This window comes from Triticum aestivum, chromosome 2B (assembly GCF_018294505.1).
Source record: "Triticum aestivum cultivar Chinese Spring chromosome 2B, IWGSC CS RefSeq v2.1, whole genome shotgun sequence".
Classification (NCBI taxonomy): Eukaryota; Viridiplantae; Streptophyta; class Magnoliopsida; order Poales; family Poaceae; genus Triticum; species Triticum aestivum.
The window spans coordinates 781,481,336-781,505,453 of NC_057798.1; the positions used below are offsets into that span (position 1 = coordinate 781,481,336).

At 50.3% G+C, this 24,118-nt stretch overlaps 2 protein-coding genes across 3 annotated transcripts; both read right to left on the reverse strand.

Annotated features, from left to right (window-relative positions):
• Positions 1-5,483: 5,483 nt before the first annotated feature.
• On the reverse strand, positions 5,484-14,601 carry LOC123047372 (uncharacterized). The gene is made up of 3 exons (XM_044470910.1): positions 14,115-14,601; positions 6,657-8,238; positions 5,484-6,205 (listed from the first exon to the last, which is right to left on the reverse strand). The coding sequence occupies exons 1-3, from the start codon at positions 14,339-14,341 to the stop codon at positions 5,693-5,695; spliced, it is 2,322 nt and encodes a 773-aa protein (XP_044326845.1). The 5' UTR covers positions 14,342-14,601; the 3' UTR covers positions 5,484-5,692.
• LOC123047373 (uncharacterized) lies at positions 11,090-13,733 on the reverse strand. Of its 2 annotated transcripts, XR_006422974.1 has the most exons (3): positions 13,043-13,733; positions 12,500-12,953; positions 11,090-12,419 (listed from the first exon to the last, which is right to left on the reverse strand). XR_006422974.1 is itself a non-coding variant. In XM_044470911.1 (2 exons), exons 1-2 carry the CDS (start codon positions 13,213-13,215, stop codon positions 12,608-12,610), a joined length of 519 nt encoding a protein of 172 aa, XP_044326846.1. In that variant the 5' UTR covers positions 13,216-13,733; the 3' UTR covers positions 11,090-12,607. The 2 variants fall into 2 exon arrangements, 1 of the variants encoding a protein (XP_044326846.1); XM_044470911.1 differs by having other exon boundaries at positions 11,090-12,953.
• Positions 14,602-24,118: the final 9,517 nt, after the last annotated feature.

Here is a 24,118-nt window from a genome sequence, read left to right on the forward strand (position 1 = left end):
CAGGTACCTAGTTTCTTGATGGCGAGATGGCAGTGATATGTCGTGTACAAAGGGAAGGTTCCGGGGGTGTACAACGAGTGGCAAGAGTGTCAGGCGCAAGTGAATGGGGTCTCGGGCGCCAGCCATAAAGGCTTCAAGAGCAGACAAGAAGGAGAAGCTAGTTACTCGAGGTTCATGCTAGCGCGAGAGAGGACTCGTAACCGCCGCCTCATGTACTGCATAGTTCCGCTCTCACTCATAGTGATAGCTCTTCTCGCGTATACCATTGTTTAGACGGATGGCGTTGTAGTTGCAAGTATTCGAGACTTGCATGTATCGCTATTTTCGAGATGATGATGAGATACCACTTTGTGTTGGATGATGATTATGATGAGACTATTTGTATGTATATGCTATGATTACATTTGTGGTCTCGCAGCCATTTGTATGTGTATCATGATGACATTTGTATGTGCTAAAGATTCTTGTATAAAGCCTGTTCAAATACAAAACAAATATGCAGAAAAAAAAAATCAAAAACTACTGAAATCAGCAGTAGCGAGTGGAGAAAAGTTAGCAGTAGTGTGACAGTAGCAGTAGAGCGTATAGGTAAAGCGCGCTACAGCTATTAGCAGTAGCGAGCATCCACGCAGCACGCTACTGCTACACTTGTATAGCAATAGCGCAGGGGTGCACGCGCTGCTGCTACAGGTTAGCTGTAGCGCCTTATTAGTAGCGCCGGACCCCGCGCTACTGATATACCTAGAACCCGCGCTACTGCTAGGCTTTTCCCTAGTAGTGCAAATCTATAAATTTGGGTTGAATACTCTACCCTCGAAAACTGTTGCGATCCCCTATACTTGTGGGTTATCACCCACGCTGCCCCGGCCGCGCCTCCTTAGCCGCGCCACCAGGCGCTGTAACCGGTGCCTCCGCAACCGTACCAGGCGCCACAGCAGTAGCCGGGGCTGCTGCCTCTCCCGTACGGGCCTCCCGCCCTCCCGCGCCTCCCACCGAACAGCGCCGCGGAGGCCGGCGCGGCGGCCAGCAGTAGCTCCAGGTGCCTCCTCCCTGGGCCACCGGATACAACCTGTGGACCCGTGTCGTTCATGCATACACCATGCCGGTCCCACGGGCCCTTGCGCCGACCCTTCCCGTGCCGCGTCCGCCGGCGCATCAGGCGTACTATGTGGCTACGCAGCCCTATGGAGGGTACGACTTCCCGGCGGCGTCCCCGCCCCCCTCACCGGCGCTGCCACCGGCGCCTTGGGATCCGGCACTCCTCGCCGCGCTGCACAACGCCCCTACGCCGAAATACTACACTGGAGGCGGTGATTGGTACATGGACACCGGGGCCACGGCTCACATGTTTGCTCATCCTGGTAATCTTGCCTCCTTCACTCCCGTCAGAAACTAGCCGCCACATCATTGTCAGCGACGGTTCCACACTTCCTATCACACACGTCGGGCACACTTCTTTTCCTTCTAATTCCATGCCTTTATCTTTGTCTAACATACTTGTGTCTCCTCATCTTATTAAGAATCTTATTTCCGTTCGTTGTTTCACTCGTGAAAATCCTGTCACCGTTGAATTTGATGAGCTTGGTTTTTGTGTTAAGTACGCTCGAACCAGCATGGTTCTCCACTGATGTGACATCCCCGACGAGCTCTATCCAGTGCATTCGCCTTCATCCGCCACCACCGCACCAGTTGCTCTCTCCGCTGGCGTCGATCTCTGGCACGCTTGTTTGGGTCATCCCAAACCCGTCACACTTCATCATATTCTTAGGAGTTTCAGTTTCAGTTGTAATAAGATAGAGGATCACACTTATCATGTCTGTCGTGTCGGCAAACATGTTCGCGTTCCGTTTAATAACTCCACACCATTGCTTCTTTTCCTTTTCAGTTGATTTATAGCGATGTGTGGACCTCTCCTGTTCCTAGTAATTCGGGCTACTTATATTATCTGGTTATTCTTGATGATTATTCTCATTATGTGTGGACCTTTCCTTTGCGACAAAAGTCAGATGCACTCTCCACTTTGACGGCTTTTTACTCCTATGTCAGCATGCAGTTTGGGCATCTCATTCTTGCTCTTCAGACTGACAATGGAAAAGAGTTCGACAACCTTGCTTTCGGCACTTTTTTGTCGCACCATGGCACAGTTTCTCGTCTCACATGCCCATATACTTCACAGCAGAACGGTCGAGCCAAATGCGTCTTTCGTACTCTGAACGACTGCGTTCGCACGCTCCTGTTCCATGCTAACGTTCCGCCTCGCTTCTGGCCGGACGCACTTGCTACTGCATCACTTCTCCTTAACCTTCGACCCTGCCCGCCCACGGTGGAATTACGCACCTCATCACCTTCTCTTTGGTACGCCACCGTCTTATGATGGTTTGCATATTTTTGGGTGCCTTTGTTATCCTAGCACTGCCGACACTACTCCTTATAAACTTGCACCACGTTCTGTTGCATGCATCTTCATCGGTTACCCTTCTAACTCCAAGGGCTATCGGTGCTACGATCCCATCTCCCACCGTGTGTTCACTTCCCGGCACGTATACTTTGGTGAGCATGTGTTTCTGTTTCACCAGGTACCCCCGGCAGGTCCTCCCTCCACCGGTGATGTGGGAGCCTCGACGCCTCTCCCAGGATGAGTTCGGAAAAAATGTTAATATCGCGTTCGGAAAATGCTAATATCGCGTTCGGAAAATGTTAATATATTTTTAGAACTAAAAATTATTTAATTATATTTTCAAAAATGTTAATATCGCATTCGGAAAAAATATTCCTTTGGTGTAAAAAAAATATTGGCGCAACTTTAAAAAATGTTCGCAAGTTTGAAAAAAATGTTCGTGACATTTTCAAAAAACTCTCAATACAATGCAAAAAAAAATGTCCGCTTAATGTATAAAGAATGTTTCGCACCACTAAAAAAAAGTTTGTGTTGTTTATAACAATGTTAATAAAATGTAAAAACAGTGTTCCCTGAATGTAGAAAAAATGTTTTGTACCACTCAGAAAAAAGTTCAAGACAATTAAAAAAAAGTTCAGATGTTTCAAAATGCTAACTAGTTTACTCTCATAACCCATTTTCATCTCATATCCTAGCATCATCTGAAGTAAAGCCCGGCCCTCGCGCCGCTCCTTCCTCGGGGGCGACACGGGCGGCGACCTCTGCCCCCCCCCCCCCCCCCCCGCAGCCACCACCCTCCAGGCTCCTTCTCTCCCTCGCCGTCACCGGTGGCCTCCGGCAGGCGAAGCCTGTGCGGAGCCGGCGACGGCGGGGCACTCTCTGGCCGCAGTTCGCTCAGGAGAAAGGGGATCTCGCGCGCGGGTTGCGGCCGTCCGGCGCTCGGCTCCGGGGCAGCGTCCTCGTGTGCGGCGGAGGTGGTCTTCGGCGCATGGAGCTGCGGCTGGTCGTGGTGGTGGGCGCGCCGTTGCGGGCGTGCGGTCGCTGGCGTTCGTGTGGTCCAGATCTGGGACCTCGCGGGCCGCGGCTGGCGCAGACGGTGGTGCTGGTAGGAGGCGGCGGCCTTGGTCCGAGCTCCGGCGCGGCCTGGGCGTGGACGGCGTGCACGGACGGCCGGCGTGCTCGCGGCGACTCCGGATGCGCGCGTTGGGCGCGGACCGGCGGCCGATGCGGCGACTGCTGGCGCGCGTCGGGCGCGGCAACTGCTGGGCTTGGCGGGCGGTGGCGTGACCGGATCGGTCCGGGGCGGCGCGGCCGGATCTATGCCCAAGCGTGGGCCTTGATCGCTGGTCTGCCGTCGGCACGGTTGCGGGTGCGACTCGTCGGCAGCTGGGCAGATCCGCCGGGATTCTACCCTTGTCTGGTCCTTGACAGCGCGGGCGACTCCGGGGGAAACCCTAGATCTCCTTGGATCGAGCGATGGCGGCGCTTTTGCATCGTAGTCCCTCTTTAGGGCATTGTTTTGGAGTTTGCTCTGGTTGAAGGCACCAGCGACGTCAGCGGCGCACGTCTGGTGGAGCAACTGCCGATGAAAATCGCGCCGACTACGGTCATGGCGGACGATGGCGGCGTCTTAGATGCCGTTCCCTTGTCGAGGCATCGTCGTTGCAGTCTGCGTCATCAGGCTCGGGATGCTCCGGGGGAAACCCTAGATCTGGGTCTTCCGGATCGGACGATGATGGCGTTTTATCGCTTTCCCTCATGGGGGCATCGTTATGGAGTGAGTGCTGGCTGGAGGGATGGTGGAGCGGTGCTTCATCTCACACATTGATGGCGGCGGATATCGGCGGCATGGCGTTGTGGAGGCTCGGCGTCCGATGCACGAAGATGGACTCGCGCAGGAGGAGGTTGTTGTCTGGCGTCATGGTGACATCGATGGCAGAGTGGCCAGACAAGGTAGAAGCCTCAATATGATATGAAGACGGACTTATGGAAGATGGTGGCGACGACACACGAGTGCGTCTGACCGGATTGTGCCCCAGACCCGTATGTGGCTCGGCTAGGGATTCCGAATGAGTGTTTCGGCTTCCGGCTTTTGATGTTAGGCTTAGGTGAGTGGTTTGGGTAGTGGCCCAGCTAGCACCCCTTCATCATTTTGGATAGGAGTAGCGGCATATGTTGCCAAGATGGTGGATTCAGGCACATTGTTGTAATACTTTGTAAGGTCCTCGAGAATAATCAATAAAGTGGCCGTATGCATCACCCAGATGTAGAGGCCGGGGGTCATCCTCCTTTTCTAAAAAAAAAGATGTTTCAAAATATGTCCGTGCCCTTAAAAGTAGTTTATAAAATGAAAGAAAATGTTCGCGTAATTTAATAAATTGTCTCATACAATTAAAAAAAATGCTCATGACATTTAAAAAAAATCAAAAGTATATTCGTGATTTTTTTAAAAAGTTTAACACAACATAAAAAAGTCTGTAATTTTGAAAAAGGTTTTGTACCATCCAAGACAGTGTTCAATGTGTGTTTGAAAATGTTTAGGTGATTTGAGGGTCATTATTCATGGTCCCGTTTAAATCGAAACTCGATTGACCTGGATAGGTGAGTTACTGGTTGCGACTGAATTTCACTCTGGTGAACCTGATCGATGCTCCACAGCTAACGGTTGTTCCCTCCCCCGCCTGTCGTATATGTGGCATTAAAAGGTTTACTGCTCACACCACAGGGATAACAACCTAGTGCTCCGTGGGATAGCAAGATAACAGTTTTTTGAGTGGTACGGAACATTTTGTTTTCGAGTAACTTATAATATAAGAACAACAAGATAAAATGACTCCACAAAGATGCAGTTGCACTGTCAGTTACATGGATTGACGAACAAGATAAAATTGACCATTCAACATTGGCAGGATGAGTTCTGCCAGTTAATATGTTAACATTGGATAGTACTAACAAATTAAGCAAGTCTCAACAGAAGTGGCACGTGGGTGAGAATTGTATTGTCATTGGGCAGGACATTAGTTGGCAGCTCCAAGCTGAACTCGTACACTGGCAGGCGCAATATTGCCTTAATGCAGAAGATGGATTGGAATCATAATGCACAAAAGTTGCAGTTCTTTTGGATAATGGAAGGATGACATTCCCAGTCTCTGCACCTGAAGGTGCACACGAGCAGTTATTACAAATTCTCACAAGTTGGCAAAGGAAACAGAAGCAGAAACATCAAGCATACAACACGAATTCAATACATGTTTCGGTACTTTTACCATAATCCGATACTCCGTGATGCAACAATCATGGTACTGGTATTGGTACAGAGGCAGGCACAGTGTAGATGCCCAGGGCCTGTTTCCTCAGTGTCAAAAGATCTTCTGTGTTTTTGGAGAGAACAGATAAAAGAGGCTTCAGAGGAACCCCGTAGCGGTCATAATGATTGATGCCAGAAAAAAGCATGCTGCTCTCAAACTCGGCCATTGCCTTTGAAGCCTCCAATAATGTGCGAACGATATTATGCTTGTCGATCACTTGGATGTTTCCATCATGCTTCATGAGTTCTGTAACCATCTTGCAGCTGAGCTTATGTATCGCCAGGCACTCACCGGGGCCATACATGTTGTCCTCCACCATCTTCTTGAGACTCACCACAAAGTCTTCCAGGGAATCCGACGGCGTCTGCTGAAGTAAGATTACTGCAAGATCAATATTGCTGTTCTCACTAATCTTCACGACGAGTGATAACAGTAATGCTTGCAGCGTCCTGCCCATGATAGGCTCATCTTGTTGTATATGAAACAATTGCCCGAGTGCCTGCAACGATACACGTACATATTATTTTAGCTCAAAATAATTAAGTGAGTAGATTTTGTTCTTGCAAGGGTGGATGCTTGAGTTTAGGGTTACCTAATTACCTGTCTAAAACATTCTAAAAAAATCATATGCATCTTGTTGTAACTTGAGCACCTACTAAAATTTGTGCACACAAAAAAGACTGTTCAACTTATTTTTTAACAGTGTAACACTGTAACAGCAGTCCCTTGTCTTTTTTGTACATGACAAACATGATCATTTTTTTTCATTAAATTTTGTAGGTGCTCATGTTATAACAAGATGCAAGTCTACAATTTTATTGAGAATTATTTGAAGATTGATAATTAGATAAACCATAAACTAAAGCACCCAGCCTTGCCTGTACATTTTTTCCCCTGGGAAAGTATATTGCCGAAAACTTGTGGCATGCAGTAGGTGCGTTACAGCATACCTTCCGTAAGGTTGGTTCCTTGTCGTAGTTGCTCAAATGCTTCAAGATGACTGCCGCGCTAATACGACAACCAATGCTGATCTCTATTTCCACTGTCTCTGTTGCACTTATTTTGCATTCAGTGGTCTTGATATTGCAGTCGAGCAATTCAGTAAGACGATGGATGTCATCATCGCATGCTGTGAAGCTCTTGATAGCCTCTGGATGACTGGACAGTATTTCCAATGCTTCACCAGCATTTTGTTTAAGCCAGTTTGCAGTTTTCTTAGCTTCTTTCATCCTATTTTTATCATGATTCAAATAATCTCCCATCCAATCTGTAGAAATGAAGATGTGCAGTGCCCTCTCAATAAGTCTTTCTGTGGAAGTACTTGCTGGATTATGCATTGCTAATTGCATAAGTACCTTTAAAGCTCCCACCTGCAGGCCTGTGATACTGCTGTCACTCTTAATATCGAGGACGGCCTCCAAGTTTCTGACCACATGACTATGATCTGCAATTAGGTCTCGCATCTCTTTGCCGGTGGCTCCTGCAGAAGTTATCATGAGTCGCGTCACCACTCTCAGTGACCCATATGCTACCTTGGTCCATGCGGCACTGCTCTTGATATCTTGTACTAATTCATTGGAGCGGAGAGGCGCAACTATTTTGGAAAGAAGACCCTTGCTGTTGTATATTGCTCTGCGGTTATCATCATCATGAGCCAGGTTCTCTAGAATTCTCAAGCCTGGCAATACCAGATTCTTAGTTCCTTGCCCAGATACAACTGGTAATTGATTGAAGAGGGAGGATATACATTCCAATGCTCCTGGAAAGTGAGCAAGGTTGAGGTCGCTAGCGAGATGCTCCACAATTCTCGCTGCAAGCCATATCATCTCTTGGTCGGCTGGGCTTCTCCAAGCAAGGGTGCCGATCAGCTTCTCTATTCTTTGTCTGGGTGACCTGATCAGCAGCCGTCTTACCTGTGATGGTACATCCTTATCAATCAGCATTGTTAGTACCCTCCCTCCAGCCGCATATTCTTCTGGTAAGCTGGAATCCAGCAAGCCGGCACCATATGTGATCAAATTCCAGCTTGTTGCAGACGTTTTGTTCTTTAGACACATGTCTTTAGTTTTGCGCAAATATGCACGAATTACCTTGCGGCTGAAACCATGTTGGTGGCTGACACTATCTTCGATCGACTTATTAGCCAGCGCTTGAGTCATCAGCCACAATCCGGATATGGCGCCGTGAGCAAATGCTGCGTTGTAGAATAAGTTCAGCGCCCGCTTCATATTTGCTTTAAATGCCTCCCCGTCCGCGATGCCATGGTCTTGCTTTCTTGCACGACCCGACAGACGCATGCAAACCAATGGTCCAGTAACAGCGAGGCCCAACACTAGGACAGCTCGCACGTACAGAGTGATAACTATTACTAGAACTGTCACGACCTTCTGTATTTGTTTCTTCGACCATTGTCTCATAGGCAACTGGTTAAGTTCACGCCGACACTTTTGTAACCAAGATTTAGTGCCGGGTCCAATAACAGCCCAATCCCAATATAAATCCATGCCAGCAAATCCGATTGCTTCGAATACCCTGTGTTGTTCCAGTTAGAACAGGACATGATGTCAACAAGAAAATTTAAGGGTGTGTCTAGGGCACATCTAGATGTGCTCTAGTTATTGCACATCTAAGTGAATGAATCAAGCATAAAAAGAAAAAGAAAAAAGAGAAAGAAAACATTCACATGAATCTCAATGTAAGATCAATGACATATGACTTAGATGTGCAATACTTAGGTTGGTCACAATGGGCAAGAATATAAGCTAGTAACTTACTCACTTTCCTAGACTATGTTACTACCTCCATAGTGGGTAGGAACATCTATGTAGTGTCATGCAACGATGTATTTATTAGGTTATAGACTCATTGTTTCTTGGAGTGTGTGATGTTCCGGTAACTTAGCTAGTTACCACAAGCACCTCTCTCTTCATTAAATATGTGCCACATAAGCAAAGTTGTATTGGAGTGTGTGATGTTACTCCTAAGTTCCTCCCCATTGTGACCAGCCTTATGGCACATCTAAGTTCTATGTCATTGATCTTACATTTACATTGAGATTCGTGTGGATATTTTCATTTTCTTTTTTCTTTTCCTCTTTTATGCTTGATTCACTCACTTAGACATGCAATAACTAGAGCATATCTAGATGTGCCCTAGACACATCCAAATTTAAAATGATAAACAAAAGGAACGGGACTACATTTCACATCTCCAACACTGACCCTCAAATTTCCTCCCGCACCCGACAAGTCCGTGGACAGAATGCAGGAGCTGACCATCCAAAGCTAGCCGCATATGTTTGGATACATTTCAAATGAAATTCAACGAAAATGAACAAATTTGATTCAGACTCAAACAAATCGGATGATATTCATTCACACTTGCATGATTTTTACATAAAACCAGATGATATTACGTCTGGTGAACTAAAAACCTTAAACAAATACAACCTTATAGTACCGTATACTTGACGGTGACTTCGTAGGCCATGTCGACCTACCTAGCTGGCTCCTCTATCATCGTCGTCGGAGCCGTTGTTGGAGTTGTCAGAGTTGGGCTTGGGGCGGTGAAAGGGCGCGACGTACCGGCATGGCTTCCCTGCAGGCGCCTGCCGCTCGCAGATGATCATCTCCGCTCCTCCCGTGCCTTGCACGGTGTGTCCGCAACAAGCGACGACGTGGGCGGGAGGAGAGGGTGGTGGGCCTTGGAGGAGGTGGCGGCGGTCTCGCTGAGAGATCAGTGCTCGCCATACTTGGCCATCTCATCGCTGCCTCGGCGGAGACGATGGTTGCTCCGGGTCCAGGCGTACGCCAGCTCCGGGTCCCCCGCGATGTGTGGCGGCGGGATGTTGGAATCCACGAACTCTGACTGGCACGTCGCGTTGCACCGGTCCCGCCGTCGCCGCTCCCTGTGAGCGTACTCCACCACTGTTCGGGTGCTCTGGAAGGATGAGCTGCTGCCGTTGTCGAGGTAGTGGCGAAGGCAACCACGTGCCTTCATGGCGATCGCGTGGGGCAGGGGCGGCGGTGGAGGGCATCGCTCCTTCTTCATGCGATGGGGCGGTGGCGAGAGCCACTCCTTGACCCATAGGGGAGGCGGCAAGAGGGGCTCCTCCTAGATGTGGCATCCGATTTGGATGTCACGATTGCACCGGGGAGAGTGGGGAGGGGACGCAAGCTCCGGCTTGACATGGAGAAGCGTCTTCGGTGGCGCCGTTGGGCCATTGACGTGGAGTACAGATAAACGGAGCATGATCTCCATCTGCTACTCATACTCCTCGTGCCCTACGTCACTGGCTACTGCTGCGCCACCGACTGATGCTGCAGCGGTTGGTACTCCTCATCGCCAGAGGAGATGACGATCTCCGCCATCGCTGAGGAGTCGGCCATAGATGAGGGTGACGCCCCCGGAGTTTGAGGGCAGGCTCCGAAGCCGCCGCCGAGGCCCACGACTTTCCCATCGCCAGAGTTGTGGAGAAAGAGTGGAGGTGAGGACGAGGACGTGCGGAGCAACGCAGTGAATATGAAGGCGCCAGAGCACGGCTTATATAGCCTCGGTTAGGCCATGCGAACGGACATTCAACCGCTTTAGTGTGGCACAACAGCCGGAGTTGGTTCCTCCGGAAGTTGCGTCCGCATCGAAGCAGCGGCTCCTGAGAGGTCGCATCGGTCAGCGTCGCACTCCTGGCCGGTCACATCATGCGGCATCAATGCCCGCCGTTGCATGCTCTAGGCCGGCATTGATGCGGCGCGGGAAGTGGCATGTACATTGAACGAAAAGCGTGGGAGAGGTGGGTGGGAGATTTTGGCGGGCCATGCTATTCAGGAATCAGGAGTGGTTGTGGCAGCGGTCCGGACGCCCGTAAAGCCCCTTAGTTTCTCTTCGGTTTGCGGCCAAAAAAACATGTCCGGACCGCCGAGCGGACTGATAGAGGACTGAGCTGGATGGCAAAACATGTCCGCACCGCACGATCTGAATGGTTGCAGACGGTTTGAGAGTCGGCGTATGCCCTTAAAACTTTTTTTCTCTGTTTTGTGTCAATTTTTTTAGATTATAAAATATGCCATTATAGTAGACTTTTTTTATTTACCGAATGTCAAGAAGTTCACCGAGTACTTTTTATCAGAATTGAAAAACATGTACCTTTACCAAGTGTAGCGGAAAAATACTCCACTCGGTTAAGAATGGACACTCGGTATATTAATAGTTTATACTTACTTTTTTTTCTTGAAAAACACTTGGCAAAGAATAGGGCATGTGTTCATTCTAAGCGTGATTGGCAGCAGACGGTAAACTGTTGTTTGCTGGCTGCGTTATGCTATAGAATTGAAAAAATCGGCTGGATAGAGAAATTAATATAAATGCCATGGTTTTGAATGGGAGTCGTATGCATTTATAATCAATGTTTTTATAAGAGTGTTATTCTCATGTTAGGGTAGTAGTGTAAATATTTATTTGGGATAGGTCTCATAAAAGTAACATTTGTTTCTTCGATCTTTTGGAGAACTGCTAGTCTCACTTATGGATAGAAATGCACTTGTTTATTTATATCGTCTCACATGTAAACTCATTATCAACTCTAACCTTCATAAGTAGGAAAGATACATTAACTAGTTCATCATATATCCAAAATCAGGTGCAACATACAAGGTAGCAAGTTTGGCCATAAACAGTGCCCGACCAAACAAAATAAAACATGATCAAACGACCATCGGTCATGAAGAAATCAAGCAACATCCTCATTGTGGTGAAGATCGTCTCCACCACAATCGGCCTAGCACCTCCATCGCCATCATCCACATTGACCGCAGAATAATCACTCCCATCTTCATCCACATTGACCCGAGAATGAGCACCACCATCATCAAGAACACCGTTTGTCGAAGCACCACCACCACCTCCACCACCATTGTTAAAAGTTTCACCACCACCACCACCCCCAACGTCGAAGCCAACACCACCTCCAAACCGACCTCTACCACCATTGCTGAAGCCACCACCACCATTGTCGAAGCCATCACCACCTCTAAACCCTCCACCACCACCATTGCTGAAGCCACCAGCACCTCCGCACCCACCACCATCAAAATTGCCGAAAGCAAAACTCCTTCCAAACCCAACACCACCACCATTGCCCGACCCACGAGCCATGAGGTTTTGAAGCTCCATTTTTATATGGCAAATGATCTTCATTCTTCTCAATTTCCAAAATACTTTTGTCATTGCATCCATGCCCTCCAGATTCATCAACATGAAACGGTCTTCCTCGATGGTCCTCTCGTCCCTCCACTTTTGCTCTAGGGTGATCTTGCACTCTTCGAAGACACACCTTTCTCCTACTTATCCTTGCGTTTCTCTTTCTTCTCGGCCATGTCCACCTTAGCATCCCAATGCTTGCTTAAAATGGTCTCTTTTATCTTCGCCATATCACCAATTTGTTCTCTCAAAGTTGTTGCCTCGGCTGTCCTCTTCACTCTTGCTTTCTCCTTCTTGTTTCCTTCTGCTTTGCCCTTACTTCTTCCTCCTCTTGGCGCGTCATCACTATCATCATCCTCATCTTCCAATTTGACAAGGGAACCTTTCTTTGGGGGGGCTTCCTTGTCCCTCACCCTCCACTTCTCACTATCCTTGAGCAAGCACTAACACTGATGAAGAGTGAACGATCGGCTCTTGAAACCCGCCGTTTGCTTGAAATATTCATTGGTGATGTGATCCTACACATGGACATTGAGGCAAATATTACCTCAAACTTTAATCAACTCGGCCAAAGTCAACAAAATGAAGAAACACTCACATAATCATCAATAGTGACGCCAATTGAGGGTGCATTCCACACTTGCTCGAAGCACCCACTCCAACGGCCAAGTTTTCTTGATCACATCCCAGCGGCCTTTGAGTGACTTCAAATACCGGCCGGAGGGGGGAACGACAAGATCCAATGATACTTGTCCTCAATCCTTTGCCAATGATCCCCAAAGGTTTGATCCTTGCCGATCACCGCGTCAAGTGATACACTCTCCCATGCTTGCATCAAGCACACATCCTCCGTCTCCGTGTAGTTGTCGGTCCTCCCCACCCTAGCATCGTACTCAGCCTCCTCAATCACTTCCACTTTGTCACCACCTTCATCCGCTTGATCCACCTCCGCCTCGACCACCACGTGAGGTGTATCAAAATCGTCAAGGGGAGCACTCAAATCCACCGCATTCTCCTCCAACATTTCGGTATATGTTGAGTGCATGTTTTGGCTACAAAATTCAATGGGCAAGCGTAAACAAGTGCTTCAGAGTTGAACCAAACATCACCGGAGCGTTTCAAGCAAAAGAATTGTTTTTACCTGCTGGACGTTTCATCAAACATGTGGTAGGCGTGACCGGTTGAGTGGCCATGATCGGGGAGAACGTGGCTGACCGGAGGCGGAGGAGGAGCCTGGCCTCCTGCCGCGACCACCTTCTTCCTTGGGGGCTTCGCCCGAACGCCATCCGGTCCGGTGAATACTGTCTTCTTCATCGTCGGCGGCCGCTACGGGAGGAATCGGAGCAGGGGTAGAAGGAGGTGGTGCCGTGCTGGTTACGCCCCCTTGAACGAGGTGATTCCCTTGCCACTTCCTCTTGCTGCTGGCGACAGAAGGTGTTGGGGCGGCGCCTGCATGCACGGCCGAGGGAGGCTCGGAAGGACGGAGCGACGGCATACTTGGTGGGGGCGGCACATGAAATGCTGCACCCGGAGATGACGGGTACTCCATAGGATCGGTTGGCGGTGGCGCGTGAGGTGGGAACGAAAAGCAGCGAAAGATTTCTTCGTGCCAAGGATAGGGGAACTGGCAAAAAGAGTGAGGGATCCCGCAGATATGGCGGAAACGGCCCGGACTTTGCAGGTTCCCATAAGAAAATTATGAGACGGCCGATTTTACGGGCTCTGATCGGGCCGGAAAAAAATGCGCTCGTCCGCTAAATCGGCAGTGATATTACCAGATGACCTCTTCTGCAAGATCTATTAGAAATGCTCTTATAGAAGTGCTAGCTCCGCCACCGGGCGCGAACTCTCCCATCTCCAGACATGCCGCAGCTGCTCCGGCAGCAGGGGGGGGGGGGGGGGGGGGGGGATGTTTTCCGGCGGCTAGCGTGGCTCCCAGGTCGTCCGCGGGGAGCGACACGGGAGAGAGCCTGTTACAGATTTTATCCTTTCAAATTCATGGGGAACTTCACGTCACACTTAACATCGACAATACGAATTAACAGAAAACGTTTGGGGGCCGCCTAAGATAGGTAGTGGGGCTACTTCTTCTTCGGCGAGCACAGGATGAACTAAGAAAAAGTGAACGACGCTTTGAATAATTCCAGGGACCTAAAAAATAGCAAAACCGGAAAAAGATTGCATTCAGGAAGAGCTGAATACTAAGCACTAACCCGGCAGCCTGCACGAATGCGATGATGGTCACAGACCAAAAATCGTCCTTCTTCATCGACGAGACGAAGCCGCCGAGTAGGACCACGGTGACCCACAAAAGCAGCAAGGCCCCGACGGATTTCAGGGTAATTCGGACGTACGCCGCAACGACGGCATACTTGTTGATGATCCTTACTTCCGGCCGTCGTCGAAGCTCCTCCGAGAAAGCGTCAACCTCATCTCCCATGCTCCGGAGCTGCCGCTTCTCGTGCTGGTTTCGTCCGTGGAATGCTAATGGTGGTGGAGCGGGGGATTTGTGGTTTCTCTACAGTTTGCTAGTCAAACAGTCTACTAGTTTCTCCTCCGTTTGCTAGTCCTCATTTGGCTGGCTCGACTGCCGGGCTTGGTAGTTTAAGAGAGTGCAGTGAGGGCGGAAGAGGGTATGCAGTTGCCCGTTAGTCTTGCCCGGCCGATCGCATGGTGCAGCCCCGCAACGATTTCTTTCAAGTTCCGCATACCATCGATGAGAGACTGCCATGCGCGTATGTACTAGTATTATACTTATATTACCCTCTTCATTCCTAAATATAAGTCTTCTTAGAGATTTCAATATATATATATATATATATATATAGTAACGCTAAACTAAGCGTGAGTGTAGAATAGCCTATTCTACACCCCAGTAATGATACATACAAAATCTAGTAACACAGTATATAAAATATAGTAATTTTTCTAAAAATGTAGTAAATTACAAATTTGGATAGTAAAAAACATATTTTTAGAATTACTACAGTTTGTACATCATTTTACTAGATTTTGTATATAGTGTTACTAGGGGTGTAGAATAAGCTATTCTACACTCACACTTAGAATAGCGTTACCCTATATGTGTGTGTGTATATATATATATGTTATATATATATATATATATATATATATATATATATATATATATATATATATGATTATTGTTACCTTTAATTTGCATAGTATATTATTCAACAATTGGTTGAAATACACTGTGTTGCTTTTAAAAAAATGGACTCACTATTGGTTGTGTTGTTTATGCATAATTTAAGTGTTTTTTTTTTGCGAAGAAGCATAATTTAAGGTTGGTACATACGTATGATTGATCTTGCAGTTGTGACGTGTACAACTATAGAAGATCTAAAAAGCTTAATCGATCTGAGTAGTCATAAAGATCTAACGACCATGGTCAATTTTAGTACAATTACGAAAACGAAAATGCGGGGATAAGTTTGGTACAATTTATGGATATTTGCCAGCTTAGATAAATCTATTAATTCCTCTAAAATAGATGAACCTATTAATTATAAAAGGATTCAATCAATGACAGGGTGTTTTGTTTCTGCCAACAATTTTTAGTGATCTTATTTATCTGTTGTGGTGTGTTGTGGAGTAGATAGACGGTAAAAGTGCGAGTCACGAGTTATGTCGAACTACTAGGCTTTCTCCCAAAAAGTCACTTTGGAGGATGAGCTCTAGTGAACCCTATATTTTAAATAGTGGCGAATAAATATTTTGAAGTTCCCAAAATTTCTAAAGAAAGCAACATGCTCATTTGGATGTATATTCACACATGCAAATTTTGATGTTGAAATAAGTAACCATGTGAGTCACACAAAAATGACAAAATGATGATTTTGGAAAGATGAACAGTGCATGTGTTATTCACTATTTAGAAATCCTTACTTTTCTAGAATACGCATGAGTATGCGTATCATCTGTTAGAAATCATCATTTTGTAATTTTTGTATAGCTCATATGTTTACTTATTTCATCACCTAACTTTACACCTGTGTATATACATACATATGACCATGTAAAATTCTTTTTAGCATTTTTTGAAACTTTAAATGTGATTTTTGAACTATTTAAAGTAAAGTCCTCCAATGCACCTGGGCTCCAAAAATCCACTCTCTCGATTTTTATACTCAGGGACCTATGAGGCAGACTCCAGTTGCTACTGATGTTTGTCTCGGACGCAGCTCCTCTGACGTACGGCCCACACACTGACGTGTGGGCCCGGACCCACCCATCAGCGGCCCAACGGTAGGGGGGCGTACGTCAGGGGATCCGGCTCCGTTTGTCTCCGAGTATTTGTTTCGCGCAGGAAGACCGGAATGATTCCTGCGTGCTACTGTGGCGCACCTCGCTGGGCAGTGCCGTTCACAAAGGAGGTGACATGTCTGATAGCCATTCGGTGAATCAGGTGAGTGGATCTCGATCCAAACAGGCATTGACGACATGCTCGGGAGACCGAATCTTAGGTGAAAAAAGAGATGATGTTTTATATGCCCAAGAGGAAGAAGATGGGCAAGATGGTTAGCACTGATAGCCACTTTGTCTTTGAGACCCCACGTTTTGCTTGGAAAAAACTTGGCACGTGAACCATGTCTTCTCTACATATTTTCACACGGTGGAAATCGATTAGCACTAATCCATTTGTAATTGCTTATACTGCTAATCTTGGTGGCTAATCCATAATTACCTTACTGTCGTCTTACTGAATAGAAAATCAGAACTGCTACTATTCTGATCCAAAGTTTCAGATTTCTTTTATTTCGCATTTTTTTTACTAGATGACAAGGGTATTCCGCCTGATAGAGTATTTTCGTTTAGGTACAACACTGTTTTGTTTGGAATTTGCCAGTTATCGTGGGGTCTTTGTCCACTCAATTGATTTTGTGCAAGAGAGACTATCACTAAAGTGGCAATGGCTCCGAGGGTGACATCGTTTTTGGTAAGATTGCCTATATGCGTGGAGGAATCAGTCAATATTTGTACTCCCTCTCTCTCTCAGTTTACAGAGCGTGCGCGTACCCCTAGGTCGTCAATTTGACCAACCTAATACAAGTCATATATTACAAAAAATATACCAATATAAACTTAAATTGTTCTATTTTCAAACGGTATAATTTTTGTGTTATATAGTTTATATTAGAGTGATAAAATTGACAATCTAAGTATACGCGCAGGATTTGTAAACTGAAACGCAGGAAGTAGAGATATCTAAGCAGGCTGAGTTATTCGTGTAAGCATCCAACTTGGAGCCATGCAAATGGTTGTATCCCGTATGTTGGATGCTCACATCCACACACTTGCATCTCATCTGGATTTCTGACGCCTTGTCTTACATTTGAACGACGCTGCAGCCAAGACCTGGCGTCCGTCAGTCAACCCCTCCTGTGTACTAATCGTGTAGTACCTTTCACTTCTCGTCGTCCACCGCTGGTGTCGCTGTTTGAGCTGGACAAGGTTGTTGCGGCATGTCCAGCCCCGAATCTCACGGGCCGAACCTACATACTTTTCAGCCGGAACCGGAGTACCGCCGGACAGGGATAACCTGCGTCGTCGAGCGACCTTTCGCCGGCAGGTTCGATGGTGCCAAACATCAGCGTGTGGTCTGAACCGGTCTACTGGTCCGAGATTCTCGCATTTGGTTTCTTACGAAGGGCATGCTTTCAGAACGTACTGTGTGGATGTGGTTCATTCTCGGCTTTCTTCGTTGGAGATTAGAGCAACTCTAAATCGATCCCTCAAAATTTAGAGAATGTAGTGGAGGATAACATTGTGGGACGGAGGGAGTAGCTGTTAATGTAAGTACAGTGATAGACCATGTTCAGTCCTCTTTTTTTTTTGGAACGAAGACGTTGGGCGCGTTCGGCTTTTAATTAATAAAGCCCACAACTAGGCAGCGTAACTGACAGGGTCCGAGATTACAAACACGAGCACGGAGGCTCCGGCCAAATGGTAGCGCAAAGTCTGAATAGTTATCGGGCAGGCCAAAAGCAGCACTGAGCAAGCGAAGATGATTACATGGCTCGTAGCCTGAGCTTAGAGCACGCAGGCTCGCTCGTGCGTCGTCCAAAAGGGCCACTTCAAGTCGAAGAAGAGGCGGGTGGCTCCCTAGCCATCATGTAGACTTGGCGAAGACGTTCTTGTGCATGTTGGAGTTTATCAGCATCCTTGCGCCTCACCAACGGACTCCACTGCTGCAGGAATAGGTTGCATTTGTAGATGATATTAGCAGGGTGTGATGGGAAGATTCCCTCGATCGCTAGTTTGTTCCTCGTGAGCCAGAGGGCCCAGGCCAGCGCGCCCACACAACTCCACAGAACGCGTTTGTTGCCCCCTTGAACCGAGTCCAAAATGGCCACGAGGTCCGCGGTCGAGCTCGGGTTCCATGTGGTGTTGGCTGCGGTGCGAACCCCAGCCCAAGCAAAGCGTGCTATCAGACAGCGAAAGAACACGTGGTTCGCGTCTTCCGGGACGTTGCAAATTGCGCAAAAGGCCGGACGACGGGCCATTGCGTTTGGCAACGTTAGCCGAGGTAGGCAATCTGTTGCGAAACATTTGCCAAAAAAACACCTTAATTTTAAGTGGCATACGCGCGTACCATAATCCTTTCGGCACTAGGGAGGACTGGCCCTGACAAAGTTTCCGGTACAACGACTTGACCAAAAACTTGTCGGATGAGGTAAGAGACCATGTAACTGTGTCCTCGTGCGGGAAAGCGCGACCGGCGCGATTAGCTCAAGCAAAACAGTGAAGTGAGCTTGTTCTGTTCCCGTTAGTTCCCGTTTAAAGGAGATCGCGGGGAGGGGGAGGAGGCAAGTGCCGTCGCAACATGCAGCTCCGGGTCGACCGCCAAGCTGTACAGGTCCTGCAAGTCTTGCCATAGAGGCCGATTTCCTACCCAGTGGTCTAACCAAAACCGGGACGAACGCCCATTGCCAATGCCGAACTTGGCCCCCATAGCGAAAGCCGGCCGAACCGCTTGCAGGTCGTTCCAGAAAGGAGAGCCCCTCGCCACTCCTTCGAAAAATTCCCAGAGGGGAAGTACTTTGCACGCAACAGGTAAACCCACAGACCCGTCGCCCCCTGCGAGAGTTTCCAAATCCACTTACACATCAGCGCGATGTTGAGGATTCTAGTATTCGTGATCCCTAGCCCTCCCCGGGCTTTGGGCCGGCAAACCGCGTCCCACCTCACCATGTGGTACTTGCGTTTGGGTCCCGATCCTTCCCAAAAGAAACGGGACCTGGGTGTATCCATCTTGGCATGCACCCCTTCGGCCAGCATGAACAGTCCCATGGCGAATTGTGGAAGCGAGGAGAGGCTCGCATTCGTGAGCACCAGCCTCGCGGCAGAGGACATATACTTACCCCTCCACGGACAAACCCGCCCACCTACCTTGGTCCAAAGCGGAGCCCACCCCTCTATCGGGATGCGCTTGGCGTCTAACGGGAGGCCCAGATAAGTAAACGGGAGTTTTCCCAGTTTACAGTTCAGGAGATCCGCGATGCGGCTCCCGTCCTGCTCGTCCATGCACATGGGCATCACTTCACACTTGTGAAAATTGATTTTAAGACCCGGCATGAGTTCGAAGCTAATAAGCAAGGCTTTAACAGTGGCCACGCTATGGAGGTCCGGCCGAAAAAGCAATAGTGTATCGTCCGCATATTGCAGATGTGATATCCCCCCTGGGATGAGGTGTCCCAACACCCCTTTGATGTGCCCGGCTTCCACCGCTTTCCGCAGCATTGCTGCCAGCGCATCTGCGACAAAATTGAACAAGATCGGTGACATGGGGTCACCTTGGCGTAAGCCACGCTTGTTCCGGAAGAAGTTCCCTACTTCTCCGTTTACCGAGACCGCAGTTTGGCCCCCCGAGACCAGTTGCATGACTCGATGTACCCACGCCGACAAAAAGCCTCGACTATTAAGGATTTGTCGGAGGAAATCCCAATTGACGCGGTCGTAGGCCTTCTCGAAATCTAACTTGAGAAGGATTGCAGGTTCGTGCGTGCGTTTGAGTTCGTGGAGGGTCTCCTGTAGGGCTAACGATCCCTCCAAAATATTCCTCCCGTGGATAAAAGCCGATTGCGCATGACTAATGGTACGATGGGCGATCGGCGTGAGTCGAGTAGCGCAATCTTTGGCGCAGATCTTGAAGGGTACGTTAATGAGCGCTATTGGTCTGTACTGGCGGATGTGATCCGCACCTGGTACTTTCGAGATAAGCGACAACACACCGAAATTGAGCCGCGCTATATCGACGAAACCACGCATGAAGCCGTTACACACCGCAAAAATGGGTTCACGCAGCAGAGGCCAGAAATGTTTAAACATTGACACCGGCCACCCGTCCGGCCCCGGGGCCGTGTCGGATTTCATACCCTGGAGTGCTTTGTCGATCTCTTCCGGAAGGAAAGCGAGCTCCAGCCCCTCGTTCTCACTATCGAGCACCCGTTGAGAAGGGAGCCAAACATCCACACGCAAACGTGCGCGTTGGGCCTCCTCCGTCCCCATCAGACCTATGTAAAAGTCGTAGATGTGACGGGAAATCTCCCATTGTTGCATAAGGAGCCCATGCTCCGTCTGCAACCTGAGTATCGAACATTTCCTGCGCCGGCCGTTCGCGTACGCGTGGAAATACTTCGTGTTCGCATCACCCTTGAGCGTCCACTTGAGGCCTCCCCTTCGCCTCCAGTATTCCTCCTCTGCGCGTAGCAGAGCTTCGACTTGCCCCTCTAGGGCATATCGTCGCGCCCATTCTTGATCAGAGAAGGGGCGCGTGTCTGCTTGACCGTCGAGAATAGCAATCTCATCAATGAGCCGTGCCCTCAGGATTTTGTCATCGCGACCCTGATTCGCGCCCCACCCCTTAAGACTTGCACGTAGGCGGCCCCCTACCGCAGTCCAGAACTCCAAAGGGCCACGTTGCTGGCCTGCGAGCTGGACACATTTCTGCCATCTTTCCCTGAAGATGGTGTCGAAGTTCGGTATCTCGAACCATGCAGTTTCAAAGTAGAAACGCGGGCTGCGACGCACTCTGTCCTCCCTAGAAGACAAGATTAGCGGTACGTGGTCCGACCCAATCCTTGTTTCGGCAAGGAGTGAGCACAGAGGGAACAAAATTTCCTAGTCCGGAGACATGAAAGCACGATCCAGCACGGATCGCACTGGGGCAAGCTGCTTGTTAGTCCAACTATATCTTGCCCCTGATCTTGTCACTTCCCTAAGTGCCATAGATGCTATCGAATTGTTGAACATGGCCACCCTTGGCCAGTTGATATTGTCATTGTTTTTGTCCGCCCCCGAGCGAATTAGATTGAAATCTCCCCCCACCATAAGCGGGATCTGAGAAGCCGAAAAGGCCATCACCTTGGCTTCGAGTTCGCCTAGGAACTCAGCCGAGCGTGAATGATCTGCAGGTCCGTAGACTTGCACGATCGCGAGCTCGCGGAGCGACGCTCGCACGCGAAACTTGGCCGCTATGAAGAAAGTGCCACTCTCCCAGTGCAGCACCTCATACGTGGCAGTGCATAGGCCTAGCAACATGCCACCGGAGTGACCATTGGCCGGAGTATGATGCCACGCGAACCGTTCTAAGGGGTCTATCGCTAAGATGTCTTGATGTCTGAACTCAGACTTGATCGTTTCCTGGAGCCCAATGATATCTATCTCTTCTTTCCTAATGTACTCCCTTAGTTGGGTGCGACGACCCGAGTGGCCGAAGCCACGTATATTCCATAGGAGTGCACGCATCTAAACGACCCGGTTACGCAGGCGCACCCCCTAGATGTGATCGCCTTGGCCACACGCCTCGCCCTGCCGCGGCGAGGCGAGGGAGGAGCAGCAACCCCTGTTGCTGTCTCCTCATCGGGCCGGGTCGTTAGCGCTGTCGAGGCCTCTGCCTCTAGTGCCAAATGATCCGCGTGTTGCACAGCCGCCGCTGTTAGCGCCGCTTGCGCCAATTCCTTTGCGCGAATCAACGAGATGAGCTCGCACATCTCACCACCTCCCACTGGTTCCACCCCACTCTCCCCCAGGACCTCGCTCAAGTGCTCGTCCGAAAAGGAGTCAAGAATCGTAAAGCGGGGCAAGGGATTACCTGAGATTTCCAGATTTTTCTGAGCATGGAGGAGTTGGGCGCACTGGAGCGATGGCAAGTTGCCCTTGGCGCCCCGGGCACGCGCACTGGCCCGCACGGGGGCCGCTTGCCCTTCCACCACCGCCTTGGAGCGCTTGGCCTTCGGGACCGTCACCGTCAAGGGCGTCTCCAGCGCGATCATAGCAGAAGCAGGGACGGCCAGCGCCATCACCGCCTGACGCGGCGTCACAGGCGCCCCCAGCGACTCCGCAGCACGACCAGCCTCCACGGTCACCTTGCGCACCGCCACCTTCTTGATCTGCTTCGTCGCTCCAATCTTGTTGCTGCTGCGACCACCCAGGGCAGGCGAGCGCGAGGGGAAAGACAGAGGCTTCGGGTCCGCCGACGCCACAGGAGAATTGCCTGTGGGCTCTGCCAGCAGCAAGGAGTCCACCGCGGCCTCCATCCGCACCGAAGGGGATGTGACCGAGCCCAGGTTGGAGCCGTACTGGTTCGGGATGGAGAGCTCCATCTCTGACGAGCCTCCCGCCAGAGAATTCTCCACCTGGGGCTGCAGTGCGCAAGCCCTCGCCCCGCCGATGTCGGTGATGCCCAGCTTCTCCCATTCCGCCGTGTTGATGGAGTCGTCCTCCATGCTTGCGTCCGGCCCCTTGTCGCCGTCCTTGTCACCGTCGTGGCCCTTCCCGTCTGGGCCCTTGCCGTGGGGAGGAGGGGGTGGAGGAGGGAGGGCGGGCGCCGCGGCCTGCTCCGGGGGGATCTCCGGGTCCACAGAAATGTTGTAGCCCTCGTTGTTGAACCAGATCTGGACCGACCCACAGAGCTTGCGCGGATTGCGGCAAGCAAAGCGCATGCGGAACGGCCCTGGGCGGAGCAGAGAGTCCTCATCCACCATCAGAGGGCGGCCAAGCATGATGGTCGCCGCCATGAGCCTTTCGGAGCAACGAAGCTTGGGGGGAATCCCCCCTAACTTGACCCACACCTCTGGCATCTCCATCCCATTGGGCGCATCGAGGACCGCATCGCATATGTCCACCATGAGGTTGTTGAGGGACAGGAAGAGCTTGACGCTCCTGGTGGCCATCCGGAGCATAGCAGGATCGGGGAAGACCACGGAAAAGGCCCCGCCCTCGAGAGGGGAGATCTGCCAATCCCACTCTCCCTCAAAGAGATGCTGCAGCTCCGCCTCGAGGATCTGAAGGGAGAGCGCGCCGGATGGCATGGAGAGAACCGCCGTGTTGGCCCCCAGCGGAACCGAAGCCTCCTCCCGCGCGTTGTCCGGAAACTGAAGGCAGAAGAATCCCTCTCCGGCGATTGCGTGGCCCATGGTCTGGAGCAGCAGAGGCTTGCCGCGAGTTGGGCACTGTGCCGAGGTGTGCCCCTCCTTGCTGCACACCACGCAAAGCGGCTGGAAGGTGCACAGGCTTTGGAAGTGGCCTGTACGACCGCACTTGAAGCACTCTGGGCCGCCCACCTCGTCGACGGGGATCGGCTCCGCCTGCGTGCCCGAGGACGAGCCCGGTGCCTCAGATCTGGGCGGGAGGGGAGGCTTGGTGGCCGCCGCCCCCCCAGACTTGGACTTCTGCTTCTTTGCGAACGAGTCGCCGGCGCGGTCGCCTCCCTGAGCTGCCAACTGCCCCTTGCGCTTGAGCTCGAGGCCTTTCTTCCGGTATTCTTCCTTTTTCTTCTTCTTCCGTTCCTGCTCCTTGAGCCACCAAACGGGCGGCGGCCCCCAGCCACCCTCGTCGTCGGCGCGCCCACGGGTGCGGTCCCGTGGTGGCTCCATGGGTGGTTTCTCCCCACGGCGGTCGGCCTTGGAGCCCATGGCCACCACTTCAGCGAAAGAGCGAAGCAAAGGTGGGAGAGGAGGAGTGGGGAGAAGGAAGCGGGCGGAGTGACCGAATCGCCGCACCTCCCAATTGGAGGCAGGAAACCCTAGTGTGATGTCTAGGGTTCCACAGGGGAGCCACGTCCATTTATATGGCTGCGCGGTGTGGGCCGACGTTGGCAGGCCAAGCACACCCGGGCTGGACTGGGCCACGGGCGTAGGCGAGCCCCCCCGCAGCCCCGACACACCCGGGCCCTTTGACTAGGCCAGCTGGC

What these genes read in the sequence shown, in the direction of transcription:
- LOC123047373 (XM_044470911.1), bottom strand. Translation starts at nt 13,215, where the DNA reads ATGAAGAAGACAGTATTCACCGGACCGGATGGCGTTCGGGCGAAGCCC. An exon ending in TTTGATGAAACGTCCAGCAG is followed by an intron (nt 12,954 to 13,042) that starts GTAAAAACAATT and finishes TGAATTTTGTAG; the next exon opens with CCAAAACATGCACTCAACAT.
- LOC123047372 (XM_044470910.1), bottom strand. Translation starts at nt 14,341, where the DNA reads ATGGGAGATGAGGTTGACGCTTTCTCGGAGGAGCTTCGACGACGGCCG. An exon ending in GCATTCGTGCAGGCTGCCGG is followed by an intron (nt 8,239 to 14,114) that starts GTTAGTGCTTAG and finishes GGAACAACACAG; the next exon opens with GGTATTCGAAGCAATCGGAT. An exon ending in AGGAACCAACCTTACGGAAG is followed by an intron (nt 6,206 to 6,656) that starts GTATGCTGTAAC and finishes GTATCGTTGCAG; the next exon opens with GCACTCGGGCAATTGTTTCA.